This window comes from Haliotis cracherodii, unplaced genomic scaffold (assembly GCF_022045235.1).
Source record: "Haliotis cracherodii isolate W230 unplaced genomic scaffold, xgHalCrac1.p SCAF_24, whole genome shotgun sequence".
NCBI lineage: Eukaryota > Metazoa > Mollusca > Gastropoda > Lepetellida > Haliotidae > Haliotis > Haliotis cracherodii.
In genome coordinates, this window is record NW_027266280.1 from 6,120,419 (window position 1) to 6,147,483 (window position 27,065).

At 41.3% G+C, this 27,065-nt stretch overlaps 3 protein-coding genes across 3 annotated transcripts; all 3 read left to right on the forward strand.

Annotated features, from left to right (window-relative positions):
* The first annotated feature begins 361 nt into the window (after positions 1–361).
* Positions 362–5,662, forward strand: LOC139472469 (tomoregulin-2-like). Its single transcript, XM_071254946.1, has 4 exons — positions 362–447; positions 1,963–2,188; positions 3,527–3,865; positions 5,538–5,662. Exons 1-4 carry the CDS (start codon positions 411–413, stop codon positions 5,650–5,652), a joined length of 717 nt encoding a protein of 238 aa, XP_071111047.1. The 5' UTR covers positions 362–410; the 3' UTR covers positions 5,653–5,662.
* An 887-nt stretch (positions 5,663–6,549) lies between these two features.
* Positions 6,550–11,582, forward strand: LOC139472468 (uncharacterized). Its single transcript, XM_071254944.1, has 4 exons — positions 6,550–6,589; positions 8,056–8,224; positions 10,211–10,822; positions 11,477–11,582. The coding sequence occupies exons 1-4, from the start codon at positions 6,550–6,552 to the stop codon at positions 11,580–11,582; spliced, it is 927 nt and encodes a 308-aa protein (XP_071111045.1).
* A 5,784-nt stretch (positions 11,583–17,366) lies between these two features.
* Positions 17,367–26,984, forward strand: LOC139472480 (TWiK family of potassium channels protein 9-like). The gene is made up of 2 exons (XM_071254957.1): positions 17,367–17,793; positions 26,185–26,984. Exons 1-2 carry the CDS (start codon positions 17,367–17,369, stop codon positions 26,982–26,984), a joined length of 1,227 nt encoding a protein of 408 aa, XP_071111058.1.
* Positions 26,985–27,065: the final 81 nt, after the last annotated feature.

The window sequence follows — 27,065 nt, forward strand, 5'->3', positions numbered from 1 at the left end:
CAGATACTGATTACGTAGACAGTCCAGGTACAGATACTGATTATGTAGACAGTCCAGGTACAGATACTGAATATGTAGAAACTCCCCGTACAGATACTGATGTTGTAGGCAGTCCAGGTACAGATACTGATTACGTAGACAGTCCAGGTACAGATACTGATGTTGTAGACCGTCCAGGTACAGATACTGATGTTGTAGACAGTCCAGGTACAGATACTGATTATCTGCGACTATCAAACACACTTACATGTATGCACCTGTGTACTGGGAAACATTCTTATCTACACTAACGCACAGTGTTCCACGGGATCTGAAAGTAGTGTACTATAGACTGGTTTCTTGTAGGATGGGCCGTGGCAGCTTGACAGGCGACAGGTACTAGAGTGTCCAGCGAGTGCACGATCAGCAACATGCGTACGTCCACCGTCTGCCTCCTACTGTCTGCCCGTGAGTACACCAAACATTCTCTATGTCTGTCAATCTGTCACACAATGTCTCATGTTCACACAGGGCAGTGATAAGTGATCAACATCTTGACTGTGAATGGGCACCAAAATGCGGAGCAAAGTCTTTCATTAAGAGGTGAAAATGAACACAAATCATATTACGAAACAGGGGATAAAGCGTTCACGTTTTATGATTTTCATTTTTTGTGAATACTTGATCCCCGGACATTTTATTTGGAACCGCTATTATAAGTACAAAACGTATCGATAATTTACTGTACATATTTACTCTCATATTTAGAGGTCATACACAGAACACACAGTGGTCATACACAGAACACACAGCGGTCATACACAGAACACACAGCGGTCTTAAACAGAAAACACAGTGGTCATACACAGAACACACAGCGGTCAAACACAGAACACACAGTGGTCAAACACAGAACACACAGCGGTCATACACAGAACACACAGCGGTCAAACACAGAACACACAGCGGTCATACACAGAACACACAGCGGTCATACACAGAACACTCAGCGGTCAAACACAGAACACACAGTGGTCATACACAGAACACACAGTGGTCATACACAGAACACACAGTGGTCATACACAGAACGCACAGCGGTCATACACAGAACACACAGCGGTCATACACAGAACACACAGCGGTCATACACAGAACACACAGCGGTCATACACAGAACACACAGCGGTCATACACAGAACACACAGCGGTCATACACAGAACACACAGCGGTCATACACAGAACACACAGCGGTCATTCACAGAACACACAGCGGTCATACACAGAACACACAGTGGTCATTCACAGAACACTCAGCGGTCATTCACAGAACACACAGCGGTCATACACAGAACACACAGCGGTCATACACAGAACACACAGCGGTCATACACAGAAAACACAGTGGTCATACACAGAACACACAGCGGTCATACACAGAACACACAGCGGTCATTCACAGAACACACAGCGGTCATACACAGAACACACAGCGGTCATTCACAGAACACACAGCGGTCATACACAGAACACACAGCGGTCATACACAGAACACACAGCGGTCATACACAGAACACACAGCGGTCATACACAGAAAACACAGTGGTCAAACACAGCGGTCATACAGTGGTCATACTCAGAGCACAGAGTATCCTTAGGGGTTTCGAGATATAGTGATCATTGTGAATAATTCAGTTTGTATTCAGTGATCACTCTTTGTGGAAATCAATACTTGGGGTGGTATTCATGAAAATGTATTGAGTGCTAAAGAGGTCTTAGAACATTCTAAGAAATACCAAACGTTACTCTTTAATCTAAGAATTTTTTCATAAAGAGTTTTAGCATAAAGAGTACTCCTAAAGTTAATAGTACTTCAGAATTTTCCTAAGTATTGAGTAATTCATAAGTTCAATCGTCACGAGTGATGCATTGTTGCTGGGGCGCACTCAGTCCTTCATCTTCCATCCAATGTGCTGCTTCAGTAATTGTGCTGACTGACCAGAAACAGCATCCTAATAACCATCCCGAAGGTCACCATGGCGACCACCAACAGACAACTCACGTCACTGAGAGCGTCGTGGACCAAATCAACGAGGTGATCCTCAAATACAACCCGACGATGTGTCAACACATCCATGGTCTCCACTGTGACACCTTGCCGGCTGATAGTAAAGTGTGCGGCTCTAATAGCGAAACATACGAGAGTCAGTAAGTTTTATAGATTCTCTGGTTGACTAAAACATGCGTCCTTTACAACCAAACAAATCAGTTCATTCTTCCAAGACATGTCTATTTCTATCTGTCATTCTTCCAAAATATAATTATTTCTACCTTTCACCTTTCCAAGAAATGTCCCTTTTCACCTTTTATTCTTCAAAGAAATGGCTATTTCTTTCAGTCATTTTTCCAATGCACGCCTTTTTCTAACCGTCATTCTTCCAAGACATGATTGGGGTCTGTAAATACTCGAATCTGGACCAGACAATCCAGTGATTGTCATCATGAGCATCGATCTACGCAATTGGGATACGATGACATGCATCAACCAAATTAGCGAACCTGGCCAACCGATTCCGTTGGTCGCCTCTTACGACAAGTATAATCGGCTCTTATGCAGGCATGGGTTGCTGAAGACATATTATTATCTGGATTTCACGGGTAAAGTGCGACGAATGTCAGATGTGACATTATTGTGTCCGTCGTGGCGGCTTGACAGGCGACAGGTACTCGAGTGTCCAACGAGTGCACGATCAGCAACATGCGTACGTCCACCGTCTGCCTCCTACTGTCTGCCCGTGAGTACACCAAACATTCTCTATGTCTGTCAATCTGTCACACAATGTCTCATGTTCACACAGGGCAGTGATAAGTGATCAACATCTTGACTGTGAATGGGCACCAAAATGCGGAGCACACAGTGGTCATACACAGAACACACAGTGGTCATACACAGAACACACAGCGGTCATACACAGAAAACACAGTGGTCAAACACAGCGGTCATACAGTGGTCATACTCAGAGCACAGAGTATCCTTAGGGGTTTCGAGATATAGTGATCATTGTGAATTCAGTTTGTATTCAGTGATCACTCTTTGTGGAAATCAATACTTGGGGTGGTATTCATGAAAATGTATTGAGTGCTAAAGAGGTCTTAGAACATTCTAAGAAATACCAAACGTTACTCTTTAATCTAAGAATTTTTTCATAAAGAGTTTTAGCATAAAGAGTACTCCTAAAGTTAATAGTACTTCAGAATTTTCCTAAGTATTGAGTAATTCATAAGTTCAATCGTCACGAGTGATGCATTGTTGCTGGGGCGCACTCAGTCCTTCATCTTCCATCCAATGTGCTGCTTCAGTAATTGTGCTGACTGACCAGAAACAGCATCCTAATAACCATCCCGAAGGTCACCATGGCGGCTACTGGCTTATAAACTGACATGATAACATTTTGCAGTAAGCAATAATTTGTAATTCTGTAATTGGTTGAAATGGTTGACATATGACAGTTGCATCTGTGTAAAGGAATATTTCCTGTGTTTAAGCTGCAAGTTTGCACAAGCTCGCTGCAAACATCATGACGTTGATTTCGTCAAGTATGGTGCCTGCGACCCCATCACACCAGCGCCACACACAACTCTCCCTTCACCAAGCACAGAGGACCAGGGGCTGCTTGTCACCTCACAGACGCTCCCCCCGTCAATCCAGGTCACAACAACCACTCCTTCTGTGACAACCACGACATGGAACACCATCACCTGGGGTCACGACCCCAGTCTTGACCTCATCAAAGAAGTGTTTTGCAGGAATATCGATGCAATCAGCTGTGGCAATGGAATTGATAGTGACATATGTGGCTCTGACGGGAGGGTCTACACCAATATGTAAGTATTCTTCTTTGATAGGCATTTAGAAGTTGGAGTATTAAGTAAGGATAAGAATTTATGGATGAACAACTTCTTTATTACAATAAAGAGCGACGTTTCGGTGAAGGTTCTAACACCGTTATCAAGCAAGTGAATATGCTTGATAACGGTGTTAGAACCTACACCAAAACGTCGCTCTTAATTGTAATAAAGAAGTTCTTCATCCATAAATTCTTATCCTTACTTATGTAAGTATAGTTTGTTTGTTTGTAATTTTCCAACTATGTTACTGCCGACTGTAAATTATGGATTCTGGACCAGAACATTCAATGATTGATACTGTAAGCAATGACCCAGGCCGTCAGGGTCATAGGACACACAGTCTGTCGAGTCATGGAACCTGACCTCCTGTCTTACCTGGAACCCCAAGGTCGACACAAATATGTTTGCAAAGTTAGTGGTATAGAAAGAAGGGTTTTGCTCAAATATGTACTGTACTGAGTGGCATAAAAAGAGTGGTATGCACAAATATGTACTGTACTGAATGTCATAAAAAGTGTGGTATGCACAAAAATGTACTGTACTGAGTGGCATAAACAGAGTGGTATGCACAAATATGTACTTACTGAATGTCATAAAAAGAGTGGTATGCACAAATATGTACTGTACTGAGTGGCATAAAAAGAGTGGTATGCACAAAAATGTACTGTACTGAGTGGCATAAAAAGAGTGGTATGCACAAATATGTACTGTACTGAGTGGCATAAAAAGAGTGGTATGCACAAATATGTACTTACTGAATGTCATAAAAAGAGTGGTATGCACAAATATGTACTTACTGAATGTCATAAAAAGAGTGGTATACACAAATATGTACTGTACTGAGTGACATAAAAAGAGTGGTATGCACAAATATGTACTGTACTGAGTGGCATAAAAAGAGTGGTATGCTCAAATATGTACTTACTGAGTGGCATAAAAAGAGTGGTATGCACAAATATGTACTTACTGAATGTCATAAAAAGAGTGGTATGCACAAATATGTACTGTACTGAGTGGCATAAAAAGTGTGGTATGCACAAAAATGTACTGTACTGAGTGGCATAAAAAGAGTGGTATGCACAAATATATACTGTACTGAGTGGCATAAAAAGAGTGGTATGCACAAATATGTACTTACTGAATGTCATAAAAAGAGTGGTATGCACAAATATGTACTGTACTGAGTGGCATAAAAAGAGTGGTATGCACAAATATGTACTGTACTAAGTGGCATAAAAAGAGTGGTATGCACAAATATGTATAATTGACAAATGAAACTGTTTCATTGATGACTGTAATATGCCTTGCGTCACACTCTCCCAGGCTGGTGGGTGAGAGAATTTGTTTTTACGCTGCTGTAAGCAATATTCTAGCAATATCACGTCGGGAGACACCTGAACTGGGCTTCACAAATTGTACCCACGTGGAGAATTGAGGGGTAGCCTAGTGGTTTCAGCGTTCGCACGTCACGCCGAAGACCCGAGTTCGATTCCCGACATGGGTACAATGTGTAAAGCGCATTTCTAGTGTCCCCCGCCGTGATATTGCTGGAATATTGCTAAAAGCGGCGTAAAACCTTATTTACACACTCACTCACAGGGACTAACACAAGGATCTACTGTGATTGGTTGTGTGCTGGTGTCTACAGGTGTATGTTCAGCAAGGTGGCGTGCTTCAAGCCTGGCCTGGAGGTGGTGAACTGTGGAGGACATGGACTTCCCGTCATCACCACGACACAGAGCCCTGTCCCCCTGCTCGGATAAACTCAACTGAAAATTCTGTAATTCGAAATAAAATACTTTATCTGATTTTTTCTCTTTGTGTAACACGCATCGTTTGTGGCAAAATCTTCAACATCTGAATACACCTTTCCGCTGGATTTATCGCATTGGCTTAATCTGATTATAATCCAATACCATACCTCTCCCAGATCTGACACCTCCATAGGAGGTGAACTTTCTAATCATCCAATCAGCATCGATGCTTCGAAATTCCCGGTATGGTTGTACGCATATCTGATTTTATGTATCGAAGTTAACGAAGTTAAACAAGTAGTTCCGAATCCAAATAATAAAGGCCGCTCTATTATATAGTTGTGGATCTGTGATACCCCTGTCGCTGCTGAGCTCAACCGAAGGAATGAATGTGGGTTCTGTGTGCGTTTTCTTTTGTACAAATCAAAATTCCCGAATCGAAGTGCTAAAGAAGAGACGTCGAAACGCTTTACAAAGCCGATACCTGATTTCATTTCATACGCCTAGGCCTTCATAATTTCGGATTTCCTCCCATACCAAGCTGACAGGTATGGACCGTTGCTCATATCAGTCACTGGATTGTCTGGTCTTCACTCGATATTTACAGGCCATTGTCATCTAGCTTGAATATTGCTGAGTGCGGCGTTAAACAACGAACAAACCCACATCAGATACAGATGAATGATTATTTCTAACAGTGACACTCGTCTTGTACTGGCATACACCAGAAACTCCAAAGAGTGCCATAGAGGTCATGCTTGTCACGTGGACGCACACTCCCTGTCGCCGTTCCATGGCCAGAACTACTTCTGGCTGTGACCTATGACGTGCAAACCTTATATTTTATAGAGTAGCCCGAGATAGCAGCTTGGTATTTTCAGCCAGAGCAGCCCTCGGCTTAACACTATGATTGTGAAAGTCATAATTTTCTCCTCTCTGATCAACGGTACGTCACTCTTATATATGAAATATTAACGAATCTGTAATTATATATAGTACTTATTTTCCTTCGATGACAATCGCTGACGATCCGAATGATCTTAATAGTATTTTTTATGTCAGTAATTGCAATGATATTTTAAACACTGTCAGTGACATAAGTGAACAAGAAATTGTATGCGCCATCAAACTACTAAAGGGTAACACTAGCAATGATTCTTCAGTGTAAACATTGTCACCCTTGTATACCAGACTTTTTATTCTTATCTTTGCTACTGGGATGTTTCCCGAATAATGGAATTGTTAAATGGAATTATTCGTCCGATCTACAAAGATGAAGAAAGTACAGATGACCCTGAAAACCTTCGGCCTATAAGTCATATAAGTTTTTCTAAAAGTTGTTTACTTGTGATTATGTTGATCAAAGTACCGATATCCTGACGCGCATTCTGATTTGGCGTGCGCCGTTTCCACGCAAGGCATCCCTCTAGAGGAGGACGAGCCTTGTTGTAGGTTACGGAAACATGCGAATCGTGACGAATGATCAAAATACATATCGACACTGCCGTGCTGTAATATCAACAAACAGTCCAAACATAATCCGCGCGGATCCGGGTTAGAAACCCATGCTCGGCGTCGGGTAGTCGAACTAGCTGACTTGGTTGATACACGTCATCGTATCCCAATAGCGTGGATCGATGCTCACGATGTCAGTCATGGATTGTCTGGTCTGGTCTATTATTTACGGAGCGCCGTCATATTGCTTGGATATTGCATGGTGCGGCGTCAAACTACAACCAACCATTCAAACTAGTCAAATTTAAACTCACGTCACATGAGGCAAACCAAAGCGCGTTCGGTCGACCCCAGGGCGTGGCTGTAAGAAAGGGTTAAAATATTACAGTCTGATAAAATATTCCGTTCAGCTTCATTAAGAATTTTATGAATTCGTATACTTTTCATCTCTGATTTGTCTTTTGCGCCCAATGAAATCTGTTTCGGAGGATAATCGAGACTGGTTATTCTCTGGCGTTGTCTTTTTATAACTGATTTTTCTGCTGGTAAACTGTAGTCCCCTTGTTTCACCATAAGCTCAGAAACAATAATCAATAATGCTGAGTCAACTACAACGTACAATGACAAAACCATTTCCATATTCATAACAAACTCAAAAGCCGATTGTACGATTACAACTATATCATGAGCATGTGTTCATGAATGATCATGAAATTGTGATGATACCAGGTGTTCACGAAAAGGTGATCGGTTCTTGCCGTCACAAACACATGCAAAGGCTAATCAACTGTGCACCTAAAAACACACGGGAACATATGGTATATATCAAATTAGGGAAATGCATCGTACATAATTCTTTTGGTCACTTATGCGTCAAATTTGGAAATGTTCTCCACATGTCTTCCATAAAACTTCATATGAGCTTTACTGACATGTCATGTTGCTTTCATCTTCCAGTCATAGCCTCGAAGATCAACCATGGGGAAACTATTCACGACATTAACAATTTGATGATGAACTATACACAGGAGGTGTGTGCCTCAATTCTATCTATACCCTGTGCTACACACATACCACACGGAGACGAGAACTTGTGCGGTACTGACCTCGTACTGTATAACAATCAGTGAGTATATCAGTATATTACATAACAATCAGTGAGTATATGAGTATATGCTTGACGGTATATTGCACAACAATCAGTGAGTATTTGCGTATATGTTTGACGGTTTATTGCATAACAATCAGTGAGTATTTGCGTATATGCTTGACGGTTTATTGCATAACAATCAGTTAGTATATGAGTATATGCTTGACGATATATTGCATAACAATCAGTGAGTATTTGCGTATATGCTTGACGGTATATTGCATAATAATCAGTGAGTATTTGCGTATATGTATGACGGTATATTGCATAACAATCAGTTAGTATGTGAGTATATGCTTGACGGTATATTGCATAACAATCAGTGAGTATTTGCGTATATGCTTGACGGTATATTGCATAACAGTCAGTGAGTATTTGCGTATATGTTTGACGGTTAATTGCATAACAATCAGTGAGTATTTGCGTATATGCTTGACGGTTTATTGTAAACTATCAGTGAGTATTTGCGTATATGCTTGACGGTATATTGCATAACAATCAGTGAGTATTTGCGTATATGCTTGACGGTATATTGCATAATAATCAGTGAATATATGAGTATATGCTAGACGGTTTATTGCATAACAATCAGTGAATATATGAGTATATGCTTGACGGTATATTGCATAACAATCAGTGAGTATTTGCGTATATGTTTGACGGTTTATTGCATAATAATCAGTGAGTATTTGCGTATATGCTTGACGGTTTATTGCATAACAATGAGTGAGTATTTGCGTATATGTTTGACGGTTCATTGCATAACAATCAGTGAGTATTTGCGTATATGCTTGACGGTTTATTGCATAACAATCAGTGAGTATTTGCGTATATGTTTGACAGTTTATTGCATAACAATCAGTGAGTATTGGCGTATATGCTTGACGGTTTATTGCATAACAATCAGTGAGTATATGAGTATATGCGTGACGGTTTATTGCATGACAATCAGTGTGTATATCAGTATATGCTTGACGGTATATTGCACGAATTGAAAATCCATGATGGTATATTGTATAACGATCAGTGAGTTTATTGATGATGGTATTTTGTATAAGAATCTGTGAGTATATGCATGGGGGTATTTTGTATAACAATCAGTGAGTATATGCATGGGGGTATTTTGTATAACAATCTGTGAGTATATGCATGGTGGTATTTTGTATAACAATCAGTGAGTTTATTGATGATGGTATTTTGTATAACAATCTTTGAGTATATGCATGGGGGTATTTTGTATAACAATCAGTGAGTTTATTGATGATGGTATTTTGTATAACAATCTGTGAGTATATGCATGGGGGTATTTTGTATAACAATCAGTGAGTATATGCATGGTGGTATTTTGTATAACAATCTGTGAGTATATGCATGGTGGTATTTTGTATAACAATCAGTGAGCATATTGATAATGGTATTTTGTATAACAATCAGTGAGTATACGCATGACGGTATGTTGTATAACAATCAGTGAGCATATGGAAAATGGCATTTTGTATAGCAACCAGTGAGTATATGGATACTGGTATATTGTATAAATCAGGGAATAGATGTGTTGCGTCATATTCCATAGGGATGACGACACATCACATGACAGCAGTGAGTACGACTTGACACAACCTATCGAGGACAGTGTCACCTTGGCTGCTTCAAAAGTGACGCTGATTAAGTGCTGTGTCTTGAGGCAAAAACATTTTGAATTGATGAATACACAACACCGAATCAAAAACAGTCAACCTAAGTGAAATACAAACCCATGATTTATGGTGACGTCACCCCTTTTGTTCTTGAGTTTTCAGGAATTCATTGACCATCCTGAACGTGCATTTCAAACAAGTAAATCTGACGCAGCTGTAGGGAAATTAGAGAAATTTACATCAACCATGATATGATTTCTCCACATCGCGTATCAGCTTTCAAACACACTTGTAACTTTGTAAATTCAAATGTTCTTTTCCTCAGTTGCCTCTTTGCTAAAGCCAGATGTAACGATGGTAACGTGACACTCTTGAATCACGGCCCCTGTCCCCAATCTCCTGTCACTAACGACATAATTACAACCAGCAAAGTTGGAGTGTCAGAGAAACCGTCATCTTCTCCGTCCGCAACAGCAGCAACAACTGACGCAGGGAAGACGTCAGCAGTCTCCCCAAAGATGTCTCTCCCGGTAACTGCGACAACAGACACACCGATGTCATCCGATGCGGTGACAGCTACCATGGTGACACCTATGGTTTCCATGGAAACCAGCACCGATACATCTGAGAAAGCCAATCCAGCGACATCGTCAGACAAACCGTCACCATCGATAAAGGCAACAAGTGACCTCATTAACATGTTGATGTCAACAACCGACGATATCAGGTCAACGGACATCATGACACAGACCGATACGGTTCCGATGTCGTCAGATGCCATCACGGCATCAACGGTGGCTCCAAGCACGACGGAGGGCGTTGACCCTGCCTTCGCTATCATCCATGAAGTCTTCTGTCGTAACATACACAGCATCACGTGTGGAACTTCGCCGACTCTGCTCGTATGCGGTACCGATGGACGAACCTACAGCAATACGTAAGCTGCACGCCTGTGCTATTTGATTTCATATTTTTTAACTTATATTTTATTCTCTGAAATGGAAAACGCTTTTTCAAAGAAATATAGTATTTTTTTTATATCAGTAAGTCGGAGTGGGCATGTTGTATCTTTGATTTGAATTATTCCACGCCGAACAACATGACTCATTCGTATCATCGAGCAAGCAAGGCACAAATGCGCATGCGCGCTGACATGCGCGGGAGCATTCATTATACATAAATCGTGAGTATCTAAAACGCACAACAGATCGCATGATACTGATCACCGCATTATTCTGATACATTACAATACACATTAAACATGCATACGCTGAATACAGAAGACATAAAGTGCATAAATCTGCATTCTGAATCTTGACACTATTCTGCTTTAATGAAACTTTATTCGTCCATTTAACATATTGCTAGGGTGAGAGGGTAGGGTGTCACTGTGACAAGACCTTAAATGATATCTCTCTGAAGGGAGAAGCCGAATTATTTTATCTTCCCTCAGCACCATATTTTCAAGACGTTTTATTTTTATTTTATAAGGCGAGGGTTTTCTGGTCAATTTATATTTTTCAAGAAAGTCCAAGCTGTTTCTATTTTGGCGATATACACAACATAGTATCCATATCATTGTGTTTTGTAGATGTATATTTTCTAAGACGAAGTGTTACAAGCTGGATCTGGAGATGACGGACCCATCCTTCTGTGGCGTCACCACGACAAAGAGCCCTGTTCCCATTGTGGGATAAATTCAATTTAACATTTTGTCTTTCGAAATAAAATATTTTCTCTGAATTCTTCTCCTTGTGTAACGCGCATCGTCTGTGGCAAAATCTTCAACATCGGGATACACCTAACCGTTGAATTCATCGCATTGGCATAACCTGATTATAATCAGATCGTTTACTCTGATTCGATACCTCCCTTATGACCTATCTTCTGTTAAGTCACTACCACCTCCCCCTAGTACACCCCACCCACCCAACTGTCCCACTGCTCTAGAATATATCTCCCCCCCCCCCCCCCCAGCCCCCCCGCTCTAATATACACCCCACACACACCCCACACTAACCACCCCATGGCCTAGTACACCTCACTACTCACAACTACTCCGTTTTCAAGTACACTTCACCTGCCCCCGCCCCCCCCCCCCCCCACCGACACATACACATACACACACGGACACACGCACTACCCTCTGTTCCAGTACACCTCATCCACCCCACTTCTCTGCCCGTAAGAAAGTTTTAAAACAACAACGTAACATTACAACAAACACTTCTAGTTTATTTTCTACAGTACTCTAGTCCCCATCTTATGTGTCATATATGATCCATATGCCCATTTAGATAAGATCCCAGTGCACACTCGCCATGACGCATTGTTACCACTCGAGGCATAAAGCCATAAATTGATCTTCTCATTTTAATCTTAACTAATCCCCCCTTTCCGTGAATTTAACAATACATTACATTGTCGTTTAAAAGAGAATGAATAATATTATTATACTATAATGCTATGAAATCAGAGCTAAGGAGAGCTAACACTGTTCTACATTGATCTAAGGAGCGCATATGATATTTAGGCACTGCGTGTCCAAGATGAGCGAAATTTTCTGTACACTGACGTTGCCACTGTAAGCTCACAATGAAATACATTGATGTTTCGAAAGAGAACTAACAGATTCTTAGGCAGACGTGGCCACCATGACTTCTCAATGCAAAACCCTGACCCTGCCAAAGTGAGCCAAGGTAAGTCATACATCGACCTTGCCAAATATAGGTTAGAAAAGCTATACACAGATATTACCCAATCTAAACTTTAAGTGCTATCCACTGATATGAACAAGTCACATTATACACTGACGTTGTAATGGGGGGCCTGTTTTACGAGTACACTTGACTTTTATGTGCTATGGAGAGTTAATAATGACGTTATCATAAGATATTTCACTCCAATATGATACCACGACCCGATTGAAAATGTCAAATGACCGGGTTCGTTGTTGGAGATTCAATGGCGCTCAGAAAAGGCCAGGGTGTATAAGATATCAACAATAGAATGGCTCGACCTATATTATTCACACACGGAACTGGCTGTTTTCTTTCGTTTTCGTGATACAGAAATTAAATATGTTGCTAACTCATGCAACTCATGGAACTTAGAAGCATCAACACTGATTGTTCGATTTGAAAGTTCCTATATATAGGCTGCCATGTCTTCATGCAGAGGTATGGTATCGGAGTAAAGAGAACTAGTGATGTGATGCACCGTTTGTTCCTTCAAAATCAAATAATGGTATACACTGGCTTGCTAACTCGAAGTAAGAATACTATATACTGAGGCTGTCCACTTAAACTATGAGACCGCCTCCGTGATCTGGTGGTTGAGCGTCCGCCATCAGAGCGGAAGGTACGGGTTTCAATCCCTCGCCGCGTCAAACCAAAAAACGTTGAAAGATGGTATTTGTTGTTACCCTGCCTAGCGCTTGGCATTAAGGGGCTAGAACAAGGACTGGTCTGCCTGGAGTAAGTGTACTGTGTCTGAGTGGAGTGTTCATATTGTTTCTTTGACTTGCACTCTCTACTAAGTGTCTTCGCACGAGACAGATGAGACACAGTCTGAGATCTTTAACTCTCTGCACAAGTTCTGATATAAATGAATCAACAAATGTCGGACACTCTGATACACTGGGCTCCTCTTCCCACACATACCACTTGGGTGCTGTCTTCTCTTGATGAAGTGAAACCACACTCCTTTATCTATCCCTAGGGGGCCGCCTCCGTGTTCTAGTGGTAAAGCGTCCGCCAGGATGGAGAGCGGAAGGTCCAGGGTTCGATCCCCGGCTGCATCATACCAAAATACTTTGAAATATGGTACTTGTTGTTACCTTGCCTGGCGCTCGGTATTAAACAAGGTCTGGTCTGCTCGGAGTCAGTATACTGTGTCTGAGTGGGGTATTTATATTAAACTGAGGCATGGTATGCCAGTGGGTTAGCACTATAAAATCTATATTAGTCCGTACTAGTCCAGGTAGCAACAACACACACTCACACACACGTACAAGTCGCTATATCAGTGCAATAACCTTGGACGCGACGTTAAACCCCACTTCACCTCATCTGATTAATGTTATACAGGTACATGTACATTGACAACGCGATGGCGTAATTCCTTAATTCAATGCTCTCAACAAAATAATTAAGTAAAGCCACATCAGCTGTCAATCTGTCCTCTCTCTGTAAAGAATTCCGGGTAAAATTAATTTGTCCCCAGAAACTTAAACTTGTCTTAATGAATCGAGTGGTTGAACTCAATGACTTCCTGGTCATCGTATCCTGATTGTGTAGTCCGATGCTCGCGACGGCAATCACTGGATTGTTTTCAGACCGCAGTCATATATGATTGGTTGTTCAAGTAATCATCAGCTGATATCATGTCACGTTCCTAAAGGGCGTTTCACAAACAATGAAAACAATGCAACGTTATTTTGAATCAGTTATTAATAGTGAGGTTAAAGCACATATCATATCCCTACATATAACAATATTATTGCATACAAATTATCCAGGTGAGCTAACAACATATAACGTCTTTATTTAGGTGAGCTTACAAGAAATTTTATAGTTCCATAGTGTTATTGAGTGAGCTACAATACTCGTTTCAATGACGTTGTATTAGCGAACTAACAACATCAAGCAATCATATTTTCAGTGACGTTGCCTTAGAGAACTAACGAATTTGTATTCAGTTACGTTGCCTAGGTGAGCTAAGAATAGTATATTCAAGGATGTTATATTAGTGAGTTAACAATTTCATATGCAATGATGTTGCCTTGGTGAGCTAACAACATAGTATGCAATGACGTTGTATAAGTGTACTAACAATGACGATATACAGGTGAGCTACTAACATTATGTGCAATGACGCCTAGGTGAGCCTACAATATTATATCCAATGCCTGTGTCTAGGTGAGCTTACAACATTATATCTAATGACATTGTCAAGGAGAGCTTACAACGTGGTATAGGTGAGCTTACAACATTATGTTCAATGACCTCTAGGTGAGCTTACAACATTATATCTAATGACATTGTCTAGGTGAGATTACAACGTGGTATAGGTGAGCTTACAACATTATGTTAAATGACGTCTAGGTGAGCTTACAACATTATATCTAATGACATTGTCTAGGTGAGCTTACAACGTTGTTTAGGTGAGCTTACAACATTATGTTCAATGACGTCTAGGTGAGGTTGCAACATTATATCTAATGACATTTTCAACGTGAGTTTACAATGTGGTATAGGTGAGTTTACAACATTATGTTCAATGACGTCTAGGTGAGGTTGCAATATTATATCTAATGACATTGTCTAGGTGAGCTTACAACGTGGTATAGGTGAGTTTACAACATTATGTTAAATGACGTCTAGGTCAGCTTACAACATTATATCTAATGACATTGTCTAGGTGAGATTACAACGTGGTATAGGTGAGCTTACAACATTATGTTAAATGACGTCTAGGTGAGCTTACAACATTATATCTAATGACATTGTCTAGGTGAGCTTACAACGTTGTTTAGGTGAGCTTACAACATTATGTCCAATGACGTCTAGGTGAGATTACAATATTATAACCAATGCCTGTGTCTAGGTGAGCTTCCACTATCATTTTTAGGTTTCTGGTGTGTACAAGGGAGGAAACTCTGTACAGCGACTCGCGACGCCTTAGACGACTGGGCCACCAGTGCCCCCCTTATATGCAATGACGTTGTCTAGGTGAGCTAACAGCATTATGTAAAAATCATTGTGAACAAACAACATTGTGTGCAATCACCTTGTCACTGTGAGCAACAACATTATGTACAATCACCTTGTCTTAGTGAACAAACAATATTATTTATCACGACGTTGTCAAAGTATACAAATGACATGAGTCAATGACGTCATCATATATTGAGTATACAACATTACAACAGGTTATACGTAACCTAATAAGACCATATACAATAATAATATACGAGCTACTTCTGTTAGAGCCCTGTGCAGAGTTGTCTACCTTGGGCATGCCAGGAACATCTGATCGTGGGTTCCAATTCCAGTTCGCCCACATCATTTTTCGAGGTTTGTCAGCACCCATCCGTGCTTGTTGGTTTAATCAAAATAACATAGACCTGCATCACTTCGAGTAAATGTAATACTCTCCATATAGGGGTTAAACCAAGCCCCCTTACTCACTAATTACACACGCACGCACGCACACGCACGCACGCACACGCACGCACGCACGCACGCACACACACACATTTTTCGAGGTTTGTCAGCACCCATCCGTGCTTGTTGGTTTAATCAAAATAACATCGACCTGCATCACTTCGAGTAAATGTAATACTCTCCACAGAGGGAATAAACCAAGCCCCCTCACTCACTAATTACACACGCACGCACACACACGCACGCGCGCGCACACACACACACACACACACACACACACACACACACACACACACGAAACAGCAAGTATTACGTTTCAGGTAGAGCAGGAGGCTATCTGTCTGACAGAACCAGGGTGGCACGCGGCTCCCATGGTTCTTTACGCAACAACTACGCGCATGGCACAGGCTATGTAATCTCGCGTTTGATCGCGGGATGTGGTCAGGTGTTCTCTCGGCTGGCACTGTACATCACTTCTGGTATTTCTATATAGACAGGAGACACTAAGGCCACTGATTACAACCACCGAATACCGGGGAAAGAAAACCACTGCTTTATGTTCCAGATACAGTACTCAATACGCTAGGCTTTAATTGCCTTTCCCATTAAATTCCACCAGTCGTCTGTAGAGCAACGAATACCTGGTTTATCTGAAGACGTGCTGGTAGGGGGCGATGTTATTATAGAAAGTATCAGAAGATGAAGACTCGACGGAGAAGCGTAAGTTAATGTATAAAAATATTTAATGATAGCGACTGTGCACCTGGAAACCTTGAACAGATGTTCCGAGGTATAAACAAATATTTTTGACTAAGTTTGTGGCGATAGGATGTGTTATTATGCTACTGTTGTGTACACAGAGAGGACTGCGGCTTTTCATGGCGAATAACAGTCTGTTTCGTTTACAAAAGAAGTATACGTTTCATGAAGTTTGATGATTCTGAGTGCAGTGAATGATTGTCACGGAAGTTGAGCGGTGCAATCAAAGAGCCAGACTGGGTCAACTCTGTTGATACACTACCCTGCAATCCGAACCAAGAATAACTGATTTAACCGGATATATAGGGGATCGCCAGACATAAGAGAGGGACTGTTAATAGCCATCGGTTGTCAGGCACGCATCCAAATGATATTACTTGTTTAATTCAAGTAACAATACAACACGAAATACAAAAATAATAGCACAGCACTTTGAAATATAATTCAAAACAGAAACGCCAGTGAATAACCAGATTCCATTGGGCGGAGAGACAGTGATAAACCAGTGCTATACACCAGGTGAAATATCACCATTTCTACAGCTTTCCACCTGAAATGGAAACACCAACTGTGTCACGCGCTAAACGGGTACGTCATGCCATCCTCACCGGAATTAAACGTTTCGTCATGTTCCTTTTCTCACATGTTGGACTTACGTCGGCTGTGGTCGCCTACAGCATGCTAGGTGGTGTCATTTTCAAGGGTCTGGAGGCGCCAAGCGAACGGATCCAAAGGGATCGAGTTGAGAGGGCCAGAGTCACGTACACCAAGAAGTTGGTTGAGCTGTCACAGGCGTTGAAGAACACCACGGAGAGTTATGCCATGTGGCAGCAGAACGCGACCAGGTTGGTGGAGACATTTCAGATGGAAGTTTTCGAGTTGACAGCCTTCAATGGCTGGGATGGTCAGGAACCGGAAGATGAATTGCAGTGGTCGTTTCCCGGTGCGTTGCTGTACGCCATCACCGTCGTCACAACTATCGGTGAGTGGAGTCTATCAATAAACAAGTTTAAACAGATTTCACATATTGAATTACCCAAAAGTCCCCAAACAGCTTAGCGTGCACAGTTTAAAACATCCATTTCATGTGCGAACTATTTGAGTTGTATTACTGTAAATAAATTCAAGACCACATTGACTCGTTTTCGGCTTAGTTAGAAATTGAACGTTGGCGACATTTTTATATTCCTCATGAATTTAGAAAATATAAAGTTTATAACCTAAACCATATCAAAAATGAATATCTCTTTTTGTTAATTTGTCCAGCATATAGCCATCTTAAGCCCAATACATAAAATCAAAATTTTACATTTTTCCAAATATTCTGAAGTTTAATACACAACTGACATCGCAAGACCCAATTACCAATATGAATACAGCAAAGTATCTGGTTAATGCTCTTGTTGTAAGAACACAAATACTCCAACTATGATAATGTACGTTATCTTAACACTGCTATTGCTAAAAATACAAAAATGAAATGTCTTGTATTTTATACTGTTTGCACCTGAACTGTATTTCGTTTGTACAAACGGGACCGAGGTCTACAAGTACAGAAGTGAAACAACAGTGAACACAACTCAAAATACTACATAATACACGCTGTTTTAACTTTGTAGAAACCAACAACAGCTGCTTAAAACAGGTAGAGAGAAGGATACTTTTGTTTCGTGTGTCGTTTAAAGTAGCGCTCCGCAAGACTACAGCAATATGAAGGTGGATGTAAATATAACAATCGGGTCTTGACCAGACAAAACCGTGATTGATATCATCAGTTTTATTCTTGGAAACTATGTGCATTACAATGAGTCAAAGTCAACGTCGTTGATTAGTAACTGGGATATTCACCCAAATACACTATACATAAACCGTCAACGCCAGAGAACAACCAGTCAAGACTATCCACCGAAACAACGTCTATAGGCCATAACAGGCACAGCGGTGAAAATTGAATGAGTGAACGACTAAAAATGAGGGATAACACCAGGCCACCGCTCCACGAAGCGATCTTAGCGCTACGACTATCGTAAGCCAGTGTTAAAGTATGGGAGTTACTTCTTTGATAGGCTGGGGCACGGGTGGCCCAGTCGTCTAAGGCGCCGCGATTCGCAGAGTTGCGTCCCTTGGGCACGCCAGAAACCTATGATTGTGGGTTCGAATCCCGGTTCGCTCCGATTATGTTTCTAGGTTTGTCAGCACCATACCCGTGCTCGTGGGTTTCACCGAAGTGGTAAACGTCTGAGACCTGCATCACTTCGGGCTTTCTTCCCACATTAAGCTGACACGCCGCGATATGACTGGAATACTGTTAAAAGCGGCGTTAAACCCAACTCACTCACTCACTCACTCTTTGATAGGCATTTAGAAGTTGGAGTACTAAGTAAGGATAAGAATTTATGGATGAACAACTTCTTTATTACAATTAAGAGCGACGTTTCGGTGTAGGTTCTAACACCGTTATCAAGGAAGTGGTTTACAGAGTCTGACTGACTGACTGATATAAAAGATTTAACGTGCGCTTTCCGACTGTAGCGTATTTCGCACACGGGCCTGGCCAGACCATTTAGTGTATTCCGAAAAGGGTGAAAGTGGGGTGTGCAACCCAAGAGGGGGCTTTTAGGGGTTGCTTAATTATATTGAATTTTTGGAATTTTTAAATTTGGAATAAATGCCGAGGTGGGTGGAGGAGGGAACTAAGGGAGCCGGGTGAGGTGGGTGTTTGTTTGTATGTTTATTGGATTTTGGATTGGTAGATTAATTAGTTTTTAGATGCGCTTAATTAGGTCTGTTTTGATTAGGAATACACCTAGGGCCTTGAAGTTTTCTAGTTTATTTTGAGGGTTTAGTATTTCATCTAGAGTAGGAACCTTATTTAGATTGAGGGTGGTTTGTAGTGTGGTTCTGTGTGTTTTGTACTGGGTGCAGTGGATGAGTGCGTGTTCTGTGGTTTCGGGTTGTTTGCAGTGGGGGCAGTTGGCTGTGGTGTGCCTTTTAAGTTTTTTTAGGTGGTTATTTAGGTTAGTGTGTCCTGTTTGGAGTTTTGTAATTGATCTGTCAATTTGTTTTGAGGGGTGTAGGATTTTTGGTTTGGCTAGTGGTTTTCTGAGCACTTTTTTGATTTGGCTATTTGTGTTTTGATATTGATTATGCCATTTTTTGGTTATTTTTTGTTTGTTAACACTTTTAATTTCTGATTTTGAGATGGGTAGGTTTAGGCTTATTTCTGGTATTTTGAGAGATAATTTAGCTGCTTTATCGGCGCTTTCGTTGCCGTAAATTCTTACGTGGGCGGGGATCCACAAGAAGGTTATTTGTTTGCCTGCTTTTGTTAGACCGTTGGAGCTTTTAAGTATTTGGTTTATTAATTTAGGTCGTTTTTTTGTATTTTTGTTTTGGAGGGCTTGTAGTCCACTAAGGGAGTCGGTGAGAATTAGGATTTTATTGTTGTTTTTAGATTGTTGGTTATGCAGGGCTGAGGCCTTGCCCATAAGTTCGGCCATGAATATAGATTGGTTGTTGGGGAGTCGGTAAGATTGTGTGGATATAACTGATTGTGTGGTATGGACTCCGAAGCCTGTGTGGTTGGAGATCGGGTCTGAAGATCCGTCAGTGTATATGTGACACCAATTTGGCCAATTTTCGTGTATGTATGCGAGTGTGGTGGTTTTAGCTATGTTTGAGTTACTTACTTACCTACGTTTGGAGATTTAACGTGCGCTTTCCGATTGGAGCGTATTTCGCACACGAGCCCGGTCGGGCCATTTAGCGTGGTTTTGAAGGGAAAATAAAGGTGTTGCAACCAGAGGGGGGTTTTAGTGGTTGCTTATATAAGTTTTGGAGATTTTGAAATTTGGAATGCATGCCTAGGGGTGTGGTAGTGTACTAAGGGAGTGTGTTGGTGTGTGTTTGTTTGTTTATGTGGTGTGGTTGAGTGTTTTTAGATGCGGATCATTAGATTGGTTTTAGTTAAGTATACGCCTAGTGCTTTAAATTTTTCTATATTGTTATGTGGATTTAGGATTGATTCTAGGGTTATGGCTTTATCTAGTTTTAGATTTGTTTGGAGTGTTGCTCGGTGGGTTTGGTAGTGCGTGCAGTGTAAGAGTGCATGTTCTATTGTTTCCAGGTGTGGGCAGTGTGGGCATTTTCCGGTTGCGTGTTTTTTTATTTTTAGGAGTTGACTGTTTAGTTTAGTGTGACCTGTTTGGAGTTTGGTGATTATTCTATCAATTTTCTTGGATGGATGGAGGATTTTAGGTTTGGTTAGAGGTTTTTTGAGGATTTTGATTATCTGTGTGTTTGTTTTTAGGTATGTCTTATGCCATTTTTGGGTGATTTTACGTTTGTTAATGCTTTTGATCTCTGCTTTAGATATTGGTAGATTAAGGCTTATTTCAGGAATTTTGAGGGATTTTTTGGCGGCTTGATCGGCGTTTTCGTTTCCATATATTCCTACTTGGGCTGGGATCCAGATAAATGCTATTTGTTTGCCTGCCTCTGTTAAGTTATTTGCGCTTTTGAGTATTTGGTTAATATGTTTGAGTGCAGTAGGCAAGTATATATACACGTAGGAGGCAATGTTTATACAGAAGGGGAGATATTGTATACTGGAGTAGAGAAGCCTGTTGTGTACACACAAGGGCAGTGATGATGGCCATGGGTGAAGTCAGTGCCATGAACAAAGGATGAAGCCGGTAATGAAGCCCTTGTGTGTACACAACAGGCTTCTCTACTATAGGTTTTTCAAAGCAAAAGACTATATTACGTGACACATATTTCATGGAATTTAAGATTTCGGATCTTTTTAAAAATGCATGGTATATAAAATATTGCTGGTTGCTTGTTTCATCCTGAGATGTTCACAGCAAACTCATAAATTTATTTGCAGTTGGACATTCTGGATGATAAGCTTTCCACAGTTTATTTTATAATATTTACAAATATGTACACAATTATACTCATCCTCAACCGCAAACAGGGCAAATACGTAAAACTGATTCATCCGATTGCCATCCCCTTCTTCTTTTGTTGAGTTAAAATATCCATCTTAATTTGATTAAAATAATACGCGCATGTATTTCAGTGACAAGGCTAAAATATATTTGAGGTTCAAACACTGTTTTGTGGTAGACATGTGTACAAGATTTCAAGATTTGATACACCTGTGATAAAAATGTTAAACCTGTGTATCAAATATGTTAACATACATTTTGGGTCAAACATTCCAATATTGTTTAAATATATATTCGTTATTTCCACTGGACCCCTTTTGCACGATATTTCATTGATGCAATTTGCAATTTGAAAAGTGCTAGAAAAAATTACGCTTAAGAACTTAATAATTGTTAACTGTGGCCTGTGTGCTGCCTTGTACATCCGTTTTTCCTTGGAAGATGAAATACCACTATTTCTAAAACAACGTTAGTTTTTTTCGAGGTTAACTGTCAGTCCTGAATATAATTTACCAGAAAACAAATATCCAAACGTTGAATTGCATCTCTTTCAACATAATCAAATATTTTCTTAAAATCTACGAAAGTGGTGTAAAATAGTTTTCTTTAGGTCTTTATCAAACAAGCTCTTGATAGAATGTAAAATATGGTGCGTTGTGGAAAGCAACATCGTAAACCTGCTTGCGACTCAGGAATGTAATCTTCAAGTTAGCCACTATAGTAATGGCAGTTTGATATGACTGTAATAGCCAACGCTTTGGTATTGTTTGCGTTGTATCAGGTGTTAAAACTCCATTCAGTTACATGTAAGTTCGTGAAGATCCGGTGTAGAATAGGTCTTCAGCAACAAATGCTTGCCGTAAAAATCGACTAGGCTTGTCGTAAAAAGCGTAAACGGGATAGTGTGGTCAGGCTCGCTGACTTTGTTGATGCATATCATCGATCCCAATTGCGTGGATCGATGCTCATGATATCAATCACTGGATTGTCTGGTCCAGACTCGCTTATTTACAGACCTCCGTCATATAGCTGGAATATTGCTGAGTGCGGCGTTAAACAACAAACAAACAAACATATATGTTCTTGTCCTGAAATGCAAGAATAGCCCTGATTATATCTCGATTATATTACGAAGTTTACCAATATGATTGTCTGTCATCCTTTATGTTTCATTCACCATCAACACGCTGCTTGACGGACGTGCAGACGCACTCCTTTGTCCATTTGTTTAGCAGCAAGTTCGAATGAGTGTTAGCTTGTTTTAGGTAAACGTTTCATTGTTTCTCCATGAAGGTTTGCACATTAGCGCAGATTTTAAGGTTATTTCTGTTATACCTTACCAATGTGACAAAACAATAAAAAAAAATATGGCAATGTTCCCCTTAATCACTCACCTCCAATTACGTATACTTTATTTCTTCGAACGTTATTCCAGATCGACAATGAGAAAATGGCGGCCCCACTAAAACTCCCACAGAAGTAAGGTTCCAGGGTCTATTACTGTTTGTGCAATCTCTGGTTATTCATGAATACCCTTTCCTCGTGAGTAATCACAGTTGATCTGCCACATGACAGACATATTCATGTTCAAAAGCGTTGATGTTTATAGACTGTTTGAGTCCCAATCGTGAACGAGGGTTCTTGGAAACCCAATGGCGAACGACGGAGCTTGTTTGAATACCAATGGTGGGTTACCGATTTTGTTTGAATCCTAATCCGGAAGTACCGAGCTTGTTTGAATCTGAATTGTGAAGTACCGGGTTTGTTTTAATCTGAATTGTGAAGTACCGAGCTTGTTTGAATCCTAACCGTGAAGTACCGAGCTTGATTGAATCCTTATCGTGAAGTACCGAGCTTGATTGAATCTTAATCGTGAAGTTCTGAGCTTGTTATAATCCCAATGGTGAACGAAGGAGCTTGTTTGATTCCCAATGGTGCACAACGGAGATTATTTAAACCCCAATCGTGAAGGACGGCCCTTGTTTATACATTGACTGTAACATATACATCAAAGAATATCGATTGCAATTGTGTATAGAGTTATGAACCGGTCAACATTTTTGTAGCACGGCTGTCTTCACACCTCATAGAGCAGTGGAAATTTATGGCTACGGATCCTAAGGGGTTGAAGTGACCTTGAAGTTCAGATTAGTGACTTTTTCAGAAAAAGGCTTTTACCCTGATTTGGGGGACATGTAAAAGGCAAGACTGGTATGACATCAAACTCTCAAAACCCTAGGGATAGATAAAGAAGTTTGTTTTCACAGCAGCAAGTGAAGAGACCAAAGTTCTATAGGTGTGAAGAGGAGCACAAAGTTTCAGAGTGTCCGACGTTTGCTATTTCATCTGTATCAGAACGTGTACAGAAAGTTAAAGATCTCAGACTGTATTGCACCTGTCTGGGGCGGAGACACGTCGTAGAGAGTGCTAGGCAAAGAAACAGCTTTCTGTGAATGGTTGCACACGGGCTTACCATATGTCGGGATGTTTCCGTCCGTGATTTACGAGGAGGATGTGATGTGTGATGTGAAATGGGGTTTAACGTCGCGTCCAAGATTATTGCACTTATATAGCGACGTGCATGCACGTGTGTGTGTGGCTGCTTGTACTAGTCCGGACTGATGCCGACTTATAGTGCTAGCACACTGAGATACCATGCCGCAGTTTAACATGAATACCCCACTCAGACACAGTATACTGACTCCGAGCCGACCAGTCCTTGTTTTAGCCCCTTAATGCCGAGCGCCAGACAGGGTAACAACAAGTACCATCTTTTAACGTCTTTTGGTATGACGCGGCCGGGGATCGAACCCCGGACCTTCCGCTGTCCGGGCGGACGCTTTACCACAAGACCACGGAGGCGGTCTACTGAGAAGGAAATGCGTACGCCTTGCATTGAAGGAAACAATATAATGTGCCCTTGCTTTGCAAACAAGTGTCCAAATAATTCTTTATTTTTATTTGTTTAAAGGTAATAACTGAGCACCTGTTTATGTATATGAAAACATAATTGAGCTTTTAAACATAAAACAATGCTGATTTCAAACCAAACGGATGGTCAGGCCCGCCTGACTGTGGTTGGTCCATCGTTCCACGACGGCGATGTATAGCATGACATCCTTGGACTGTTTAATCCAGGGGGGGGGGGGGGGGGGGGGTCGGGTAGCCTAGAGGTTAAAGCGTTCGCTCGTCACCCCGAAGACCCGGGTTCGATTCCCGACGTGAGTACAATGAGTGAAGCTCATTTCTGGTGTCCCCCGCCGTGGTATTGCTGGAATATTGCTAAAATCGGCGTAAAACCATAGTCACTCACTCACTGTTTAATCCAGACTCGATTAGTTTGTGAACATATTGCTGGGACGAGAACAACAAACGTTTTCATTTACGTGTTTCAATAAACATTGTGTAAATTACATGGGTTTTGTTGTTGGGATTGAAGGTAAAAACTATACCAGATTATGCTTCTTCTGAACTTTGTGGGTGAGATAAGGGCTTAGATGATGAGGATCTTATACCTAGGCCACCGTGGGAGACCGGTGCTGTAAATGCCTACGAATATAATATGCGCCGGGCTGTGTTTCCTAGGATCAGTAGTGGCGGGCAGTGGTGCCGGTGTCCTAGGACAGTCAGTACTGGGTAAATATAAAAAAGCCAACTTTAGGGAGCACCACGCCTTGTTCATTTTGACGAAACAGATTCTACCGGGCGTAAAAAGCAAAAAACTGAAAATTATATGAATTGATCACTGAAAATCAGTGATGACACCAAGTCTTAGCGAAAATGGCCCAAGGCCATACATGTACCTAAGGAATGGGTGTCCTGTCAGTGTCGTCGTTTTGCTCATTAAGATCAGTGTCCACGCCAAATAAAAGTAACACTTCGAGGTGTATCATAGTCAATGTATATATTAAATGTTATGGACACATTTGTCACAACGCTTGGATTCGCATGTCCCTAAAAATAAATGGATTAAAAACCCAGTTCTAACGACAATGTTTCTACAGAAATTCGTTGAATGTGCCACCCCAAGAGATAAATACTTGAACTAGGCTGGTGTATTACTCATGCTTATAGAAATTCATTCTTTTTAAATTTAAAAATAGAGAGACAAAAACGAACTGGAATTGGTCTTCCCATGCTAGTCGCTACTTATGCTTATTGAAATTAATTCTTTTTGAAATATAAAAAAAATGAAAGAAATATATTTAAAGTGGTCCTCCCAAGCTTGTCGTAACGGGTCTGGGTGGCCAGGTTCGCTGACCCTGGTTCATAGATCGATGCTCAGGATTGTCTGGTCCAGACTAGATTATTTACAGGCCGCCGTCATATAGTTGAAATATTTCTGATTTGTCGTGTAACAACGAAATGAATAAACACATATGTATAAACTACTATAACACTCCCCACTACTTTATTGGCAGGTTATGGCCACATCACACCTAAGACCAGCTGGGGTCGGATCGTCACTATCGTCTACGCAATCGTCGGCATCCCCCTCACGTTTCTGTGTCTCCGGAACATCGGCTCCTTGCTCAGCTCCTGCGTCAAGCTAGTCTATAAACATGCTTGCTTAGGGCTCATGAGCAGATGGCTTCTCCTCAAACGGAGAATGCGGAAGTCTCGCAGATTATCGAAGATACGAGAAGCTGCCGAGAGAGCCAGGAAATGGAGTCGTCAGATGAACGGGGGAACCGCTGAGGCCTGCGGGGAGAACGTCAAAACCGACTATAATTCAGAACTCCTAGCCGAAGATGAAAACAAACAACAAGATGAATCGGAATCTCGAGAAATAACGTGTTATGAAACTGAAGGAGAGTTATCTCCCTTAGACGAAGAGCCAGTTCATACTAAGCTGACGGAGGTTCGCGTCCCGGTGTCGATAACACTCTTCATCATGACCGGATACATCATAGGTGGCGCTATAATGTTTGCATTGTGGGAGAAGGACTGGGACTTCCTGATCGCCTCCTACTTCTGCTTCATCACACTGAGCACCATCGGCTTCGGCGACTACGTCCCGGGGAGCAGCATCGACTCGTGGGGCAGCCAGGAGAAGCTGGTGATGTGCTGCCTGTACCTGGTGTTCGGGATGGCCATGCAGGCCATGTGCTTCCACCTGATGCAGGAGGAGGTCCGCTACAAGTTCCGCAAGCTGGCCAAGAGGGTTGGGCTACTGGAGGAGGAGGAGAAGAAGACGGGGGAAGAGGCAGTGAGTGAGTGAGTGCGTGAGCTAGCCAAGAGGGTAGGGCTACTGGAACAGGAGGAGAAGAAGAAGACGGAGGAAGAGGCAGTGAGTGAGTGA

Coding starts and splice junctions, on each gene's coding strand:
- LOC139472469 (XM_071254946.1), top strand. CDS start 411: ATGCGTACGTCCACCGTCTGCCTCCTACTGTCTGCCC. Junction 2,189..3,526: donor AGCGAAACATACGAGAGTCA/GTAAGTTTTATA, acceptor CCTGTGTTTAAG/CTGCAAGTTTGCACAAGCTC. Junction 3,866..5,537: donor GGGAGGGTCTACACCAATAT/GTAAGTATTCTT, acceptor TGGTGTCTACAG/GTGTATGTTCAGCAAGGTGG.
- LOC139472468 (XM_071254944.1), top strand. CDS start 6,550: ATGATTGTGAAAGTCATAATTTTCTCCTCTCTGATCAACG. Junction 6,590..8,055: donor TTTCTCCTCTCTGATCAACG/GTACGTCACTCT, acceptor TTCATCTTCCAG/TCATAGCCTCGAAGATCAAC. Junction 8,225..10,210: donor CTCGTACTGTATAACAATCA/GTGAGTATATCA, acceptor TCTTTTCCTCAG/TTGCCTCTTTGCTAAAGCCA.
- LOC139472480 (XM_071254957.1), top strand. CDS start 17,367: ATGGAAACACCAACTGTGTCACGCGCTAAACGGGTACGTCATGCCATC. Junction 17,794..26,184: donor CACCGTCGTCACAACTATCG/GTGAGTGGAGTC, acceptor CTTTATTGGCAG/GTTATGGCCACATCACACCT.